The sequence below is a fragment of the Octopus bimaculoides genome, chromosome 1, assembly GCF_001194135.2.
Source record: "Octopus bimaculoides isolate UCB-OBI-ISO-001 chromosome 1, ASM119413v2, whole genome shotgun sequence".
In the NCBI taxonomy this organism is placed as follows: domain Eukaryota; kingdom Metazoa; phylum Mollusca; class Cephalopoda; order Octopoda; family Octopodidae; genus Octopus; species Octopus bimaculoides.
This window is the reverse complement of record NC_068981.1, coordinates 24771747-24780208: the sequence shown is the minus strand read 5'-3', so window position 1 is coordinate 24780208 and position 8462 is coordinate 24771747. Positions and strand designations below refer to the sequence as shown.

The 8462-nt window shown below is 37.3% G+C and overlaps 1 protein-coding gene across 3 annotated transcripts in view; it reads right to left on the bottom strand.

Moving 5' to 3' along the window:
- Positions 1-8462, bottom strand: part of LOC106874648 (transforming growth factor beta receptor type 3) — a 297158-nt gene that overhangs the window by 16635 nt on the left and 272061 nt on the right. For all 3 annotated transcript variants that reach the window (XM_052965809.1, XM_052965805.1, XM_052965817.1), the window contains exons 9-10: positions 6193-6377; positions 703-849 (exon numbers count right to left, since the gene is read on the bottom strand). In XM_052965809.1, coding sequence (XP_052821769.1) covers positions 703-849; positions 6193-6377 — 332 coding nt within the window. The remainder of the gene's footprint in view (positions 1-702; positions 850-6192; positions 6378-8462) is intronic.

The window sequence follows — 8462 nt, the reverse complement described above, 5'->3', positions numbered from 1 at the left end:
GTTTCGGTCATTTATTTGACTGTGGCCATGCTGGAGCACTGTCTTTAGTCGAGCAAATCAACCCCAGGACTTATTCTTTGTAAGCCTAGTACTTATTCTATCGGTCTCTTTTGCCGAACCGCTAGTTACGGGGACGTAAACACACCAGCATTCGATTGTCAAGCGATGGTGGGGGGACAAATACAGACACACAAACACACATACATATTTATACATATATACGACAGGCTTCTTTCAGTTTCCATCTACCAAATCCACGCACAAGGCTTTGGTCGGCCAGAGGCTATAGTAAAAGACACTAGCTCAAGGTGCCACGCAATGGGACTGAACCCAGAACCATGTGGTTGGTAAGCAAGCTACTTACCACACAGCCACTCCTACGCCTATACATACATATATATATATATATATATATATATATATATATATATATATATATATATATATATATATATACATATATATACATCGATTATGTTCAGATGACACAAACCTACAGACATATATACAAATATATATATACGCTAACATGGAAGACAGACATTAAATGATGATGATACATACACACACACACACACATATATATATACATATATATTCACATACATATATATATATATATATACACACACACAAATATATATTCATATACATATATATATATATATATATATATATATATATATATATATGATGTCTTACCTTATTAGAATATTTAAGTGGAGAACTTTTATGAGGAATGGTCTGACAGTCACTGTAGCTGGATCTCAACACAAAATAGTTGTTGATCTTCTCGGCACGGCAGATTGGGTCATCCAGTGTGATCTGATCATGTTTCAAACCATACATCTGAAGAAATAATACCAAGAAAGAAGAAGAAAAAATTTTCTTTTAAAACTAATAAATAAATAAATTAAGATCAAAGTAAATTACCACACAAACACACACACACATGCACAAACACAGAACCAAAATATATTAGAAAAAAAAAAAGCTATTTAGGAAAGAAAATAAACTGTTTATTATTGCAAAAGCAATATAAATTTAATATTTGCATGCATCATATGTTAACTCAAGTCTTGGTAATGTGATAAAAGGTTACAAAATTCTCAAGAAAAACATCATGCTACTCTTTGGATAGTCTCAATTGCAGCAGTGCAAATTTTTAATTTTCATCTTAAAAGAACCAGATTTTATTTCTTTATATAGTATATATACATTGTTGTTCTTCTTCTTCATCTCATGGTCATCATCGTCGTCATCATTATTATTATTATTATGGCGGTGAGCAAGCAGAATCATTAGCAAGCTGGGCACAATGCTTAGCACCATTTCTTCCATCCTTACATTCCGGGTTCAAATTCCGCCAAGGTTGACTTTGCCTTTCATCCTTTCAGGGGTCAATAAAATAAGTACCAATGAAACACTTTAGGGGGTGCCAATGTAATCAATTAGTCTCCTCCTCTATAATTTCAGGGCTTGTGCTTTTAGTGGAAAGGATTATTATTACTATGGTGGTGAGCTGGCAAAATTATTAGCATGCCAGCCAAAATGCTTGGCGCCATTTCGTCTGTCTTCCCCATTCTGAGCTCAAATTCCACCAAGGTCAACTTTGCCTTTCATCTTTCCAGGGTCGATAAAATAAATACCAGCTGAATACTGCAGTCAATGTAAGTGACTTATTTATTATACATTCCCCAAAATTTGAAACCATGATTATTATTATTATTACTACTATATAATAAGCATTTGTCCTACTTTTTTGGACTGCCATGTTGGCTTGGCAATAACTATTTATATATATATATATATATATATATATATATATATATACAAATATATATATACATATATATATATGGGTCGATCCACTACTCAGGAAGAGACTATTCTAGAGTACATTAAGACCCTGCCTTACCTTCGAAACGTCTAGTTAGAATAGAGGCAGCTGACGAAGGATTAATTCCAAGTGGCTATCTGTTTTCCTATGTGTTCGTTCCGTGGTCTGTAGTTCATTGTTCTAACGTCCTGTACCCTGATATGCATCTATATACACATGTAGATGTAAGTATGTACATATATGTGTGTATACATGCATATATATTCTTTGTATTATATATATATATATATATATATATATATATATACACACACACAAATATATATACAAAGACAATGCTCATTCTTATATTAGGAGATTATACATACATTTTAACACTTTAAAGTATACTTCCATATATACATAATTCTATACACCAATCTAAAACAACAGGGCTACTAAAGGAAGACTGGAATTTAAGACCACGATACAGTATGCATTTCATTGCAATTATAATTTTTTATGTTCAATTATGTTTCTTCCTGTTGCATTTCAACCAGTGTTTTCAAAGACTTATCGACACATGTGCGCTCAAGTCATGCAAATATTTTTAATACCCAGACGACACACATATACCATTACAAACACGGCCTGCACACCCAGTTGCACATTCCATGACTCCCATTGGGATCCATCAGGCACCGGACAAGGTATACGGATTATTTTTCCACTTGAGAGTGATCAGGTTCATTTTTAGTATTCTCGTTTGTTAGAGCAGTGGAATTTATTTTAGATATTCTCACTTTAAAAATCATCTCCGGTTAATTGTTGTGAGGACATTGGTGTTGCGATGGTGGAGGTCTGCACTCTATGAGTGCTCTTGTTGTTATTATTATTATTGTTATTATTATTATTATCATTATTATTATTATTATTATTATTATTATTATTATTTCTTTTATGTGCCACAGGCACAATGAACAAAGAGGAATATTACAAAGACACACCATTTCGAGCGTGGCCGTTGCCAGTACCTCCTGACTGGCCTTCGTGCCGGTGGCACGTAAAAGCACCCACTGCACTCTCCGAGTGGTTGGTGTTAGGAAGGGCATCCAGCTGTAGAAACTCTGCCAAATCAGATTGGAGCCTGGTGTAGCCATCTGGTTCACCAGTCCTCAGTCAAATCGTCCAACCCATGCTAGCATGGAAAGCGGACGTTAAACGATGATGATGATGATGATGATGATGATTAGGTTTACATAAAGTGCAGGGGTTTACTTAAAATTCATGAGAAAAAAAAGCAAATGTGGTAAGATGTAAACATTAAAGTTCCTTCTTAATTTAAAATATTAGGGTGTGATTGAGAGACATTTCAGTACTATATCTAGCAGGCTGAGATTTCATACAAAGGCCTTCTTTCATTGGCTTGAGGTCACCTTGTTGTTGAAATTCCTAGATCAGTCATACAAAAGACTTTGGTGAAGGTTTTGTCTGATAGGAATTCCAATCATGATTCCATTATTTGAAAAAGGAGAAGTTGTTTAACCCTTTAGCATTTAATCCCTCCTTTTTTTTCTCTCCTTGTTTTTTCTGTGTTCCTTTCTGTGGAAGAACATAGGCTTGAAACGTTAAAGACTTTTTCAATTCCCGAGCATTATACTAATACATCTATTTGTTTTCTACACCACCTGTCTTCGTCTGTTGTTTTTTTGTGAATTCCCCCAAATATTCTACCTGTCTTCTGTTACGATTGACCAGATCCAACCACTCACACCTACCCTACAATGTTATTCTAAAAATAAACAAAACACACCATTGAAATCTTAAAGCTACAAGATAATGCATGATAAATTCAAAACTAGTGGGAATAAATAAACATTACATTTGACAAAGGAACCTGAATGGTAAAGAGTTAATGCAGCCTTGATTTAAGAAAATAGGATGTAATAGTGAGAGATTAAGCAATTATTTTCTGTTGAACAAAACTGACATGTAAACAACTCCTCCCCTCCCCTCTCTCTCACATTTCTATCTTGCATTTCCATTTCATATCTTCAGGTTTGGTGGATAAAGTAACAGGCTAGTTATTCCAGTTATCTTTACAGACACCGTGAGTTCAGTTACACGTATTCATATTGATAATGTAAACATCATTATTATTAGATTTAGAACAGTTGCATATGCTAAATCACCAAGGTTCTCCCACATTCTTGGGAGGAACAACAGTGAATTCTTTATAGGCCTTCTTGCTTTACTACTCATCTCTTACAAGTCGGAAGGGTTAAAAATCAAATATTTGTTTTATATTTTGTTCTGGCACAAAAAAGATATTGCAAAGATGTAACAGGTGTCAAGTATTTAAACTCAGAAGTTACACATAAATTAGAAGTCACATGTAAATAAATTAATAATTTTTTTTTTTTTTTAATTAAAAAGAAATATATATTTTTTTTTTAAGAAATTGAAAATTTAAAAACAAAAAGAAATACTACCATTTAATTCTTATCAAGTTTGAAGTAGAAATATTTACCGATTCTTGACGAGATTATAATTCTTTAAACTATTAACCTAATCTTTTTAAACATGAAAAAATTTTTCCAATATTGACAACTAGACTATATCTGCTTGATTCAATCTTCAATTGTTATCAGATGTCTGCTGTTGTTTTAGCTAACAACCAGCCCTGATCACGAAGCTGTACTATCAGAAGCATTCCATCATACATTTTGAGGAGGCGCAATGACCCAGTGGTTAGGGCAGTGGACTCGCAGTTATAGGATTGCAGTTTCGATTCCCAGACCAGGCGTTGTGAGTGTTTATTGAGCGAAAACACCTAAAGCTCCACGAGGCTCCAGCAGGGGATGGTGGCGAACCCTACTGTACACTTTCACCACAACTTTCTCTCACTCTTACTTCATCCCCGAGAACTACGTTAAGGGTACACGTGTCTGTGGAGTTTTCAGCCACTTGCACGTTAATTTCACGAGCAGTCTGTTCCGTTGATCGGATCAACTAGAACCCTTGACGTCATAAGCGACGGAGTGCCAACAACAGCATCATACATTTTGTATATCCATAGTAATATTATCCCAATGTGTTCATCCTTTGTTTTAATCACCACCATCATTTAATGTCCGTTGTCCATGCTGGCATGGGTTGGATGGTTTGACAGGAGCTGGCCAGCTGAAGAGCTGCACCAGGTTCCAATCGTCTGTTTTGGCATGATTTCTATGGCTGGATGTCCTTCCTAATACCAACCACTTTTCACATGGTACCAGCACCAGTGCTACTACATGGCACCAGTGCAGGTGCTTTATGCATGCTACTGTCATGGCTGCTATATATGCGGCACCGGCATGAATGCTTTTTTCATGGCACCAACACCTGCAAACTCGGAAGACAAAAACCTCTCAGCTGATAAAGGGAGTCAGAGGCATGACCATAAAGGATATGCTTGTATGTATAGACAGCCATGATTTTACTTAGCTTTAATATCATTTCAAAATTGGCACAAGGCCAGTAATCTGAAGATGAGTCAATTTCATCGATTGCAGTACCTGACTGGTACCTTATTCTATTGACTCCAAAAGGATGAAGACCAAAGTTGATTTCAGTGAAATTTGAACTCAGAAACACTGCAAGAAATGCTGCTGATCATCTTGTCTGACACACTAACAATTCTGCCAGCTTGCCAACTTTACTCTTGTGATCTGAGGAGATTTTGTTGCTATTTCTAATGGGCTGAGACAAATAGCCACAGAACATAGCTTTTTATCTTTCACTTCTTTTAGTATTTAGACTGTGACCATGCTGGGGCACCACCTTGCAGACTTTTCGTTGAACAAATTGGACCCCGGTGCTTATTTCTTTTTCAAACTGGTCCTTATTCTATCAGTCTCTTATTGCCAAACCGTTAAGTTACAGAGACATAAACAAGTGGTGGTGGAGGACAGAGAGACACACACACACACACACACACACACACAATATGACAGACTTCTTTCAGTCTTTGTTTACCAAGTTCACTTACACGGTTTTGGTTGGTCTGAGGCTATAGAAGAAAACACTTGCCCAAGGTGCCACACAGTGGGACAGAATCCAGAACCATGCGGTTGGAAAGTCACAACAGCCACAATTATCTTTGTTTCTAACAATGAAATTAATTAAAGAGTCTGAAAAAAAATTTCAAAATTTATAATCATCATCATCATCATCATCATCGTTTAACGTCCGCTTTCCATGCCAGCATGGGTTGGACGATTTGACTGAGGACTGGTGAAACCGGATGGCAACACCAGGCTCCAATCTAAATTTGGCAGAGTTTCTACAGCTGGATGCCCTTCCTAACGCCAACCACTGATGACATTATTTACCTTTGTTAGACTTCTGTTAATATGAACTACAAGGCCATCAGGAAAACATGATGTCTGCATTGCCGCTTGGAGTGCTGCTTTCGTTTTAACAGGGTTTGCAAACGGAGACACATGGGAAGGATCTTCTATCTCTGGTTTCGACTTCTTTGGTTTGTCTAGTTTGAAGGATTGGTCTAATGTGGTGCCTAGGAACAGAGATAGAGTGAAAAGATTGGTTTGTTATGCAACATCATCCTGCAATAGCACTACTTGATACTAGAGTTTTCACAGACAATAGATTCTGAATTCACAGATAATTCAATAAAATCCAAATTTGCACCTGCTCCTTATTTAGCTCGGCAGACAAAGACATGTGAAGGGAGGAGGAGGACTTATAGAGTCTGCAAGACTTCCTAGTCGAGTGCAGCTAATACCCAAAATTCCAGTGTGTGTGAAAAAGAGAGAAAGAGAGAGAGAAAGAGAGAGAGAGAGAGAGAGAGAGAGAGAGAATGCTATAGAGTGAAAGGAGGGAATACAGAGTGAGAGGAAGAATACCAGAGAATAGAGTATGAGACAGAGAATACATGAGTCAAAAAAAGAGAAAATATGAGAGAGAGAAGGGGGGAAGGAAGGGGGAGGGGAGAGAGAAAGAGAGAGAGAGAGAGAAATAGAGAGGGAGAGAGAGAGAAAGAGAGAGATAGACAGACAGACAGACGAAAAAAAGAGAGAGGGAAGAAGAGAAGAGAGAAGGGAAAAGAGAATAGAGAGGAGAGAAGAGAAGAGGGAGAAGTGAAGAGAGAGAAAGGGAGTAGATTACAGAGTGGGGGAGAGAATACTAGAGACTGAAAACATAGAGAAAGAGGGGATGACGACAGAGAACGAGGGATGAAGCATCAGAGAAAGGAATAGTTACAGTTCGTAAACAAATTGAGTGAAGGACCCAAGTAAGGTGCCTATGTGTATTGAGATAAAGTAACTCAGTGAGCTTGAGTAAGAACAGTATATACTAATTAGTTCAGCTGTTTAGGAATCATTATAGAAATGACAAAGGAGTGAGAAGGTGGACACGTAAGTATAGCAGTGTGCCTATGGTTGTAGAGTGTCCGTGAATGAAATGATGCTAATCAGTCAAAAGAGCTTTAAGGGGTTGGATAAGAGAGTTTCACAATCTGAATAGTTGCTGTGTATCTGCTACTAACCCCAATTACGTCAACAGCACTCCACTTTTGGTTAGAAAAGCATCTTGTACAGATGGGGTCAGTAACAATTTCGAGGAGCAGTAGTTTCTCTGGACAACGATGATGGTGTATACATGCAATTAACACTCATGTGCAGCGATAAGTATCCGCATACAAACAATCACCATCATCACCACCATCATTCTCTTCCTCTTCCTTGTTTCAATACTCTTTTACTTGTTTCAGTCATTTGACTGTGGCCATGCTGGGGCACCACCTTTAGTCGAGCAAATCGACCCCAGGACTTATTCTTTGTAAGCCTAGTACTTATTCTATCGGTCTCTTTTTGCCGAACCGCTAAGTTACGGGGACGTAAACACACCAGCATCGGTTGTCAAACAAAGTTGGGGGGACAAACACAAGACACACAAACATATACATACATATATACACATATATACGACAGGCTTCTTTCAGTTTCCGTCTACCAAATCCACTCACAAGGCTTTGGTCGGCCCAAGGCTATAGTAGAAGACACTTGCCCAAGGTGCCACGCAGTGGGACTGAACCCAGAACCATGTGGTTGGTAAGCAAGCTACTTACCACACAGCCACTCCTGCGACTGTTTTTTCCATGCTTGGGTCAGAGGGAATTTGTTGAGGTAGATTTATTTTTTAACAGGTGGATGGCTTCCTGTTGCCAACCCTATTCCCACCAAGGTAATATTTATTAGTGACCTGACATGTTTTTGAGAAAGACTGCAAATGAATGACACTGTGTGTATGATGGTGACACTTGTTAATAACTATCCCATGCTATCAAGACAGGGAAAGGCAAGCACAAACACATACACACAAGATTCTTTTAGTTTCTGCCAACTAAATCCACTCACAAGGCTTTTTATTGCTCAATGTGAGACTGAACCTGAAATTACATAGTTGGGAAGCAAACTTTTTAACCATACAGCCATACCAACAGAAAGACACACTAACACCCACAAGCACATATATGTTTGTGTGTGTGTATGTGTGTGTGTATATATATATATATATATATATATGTGTGTGTATGTGTATATACATATACATATATATATATATATATATATATATA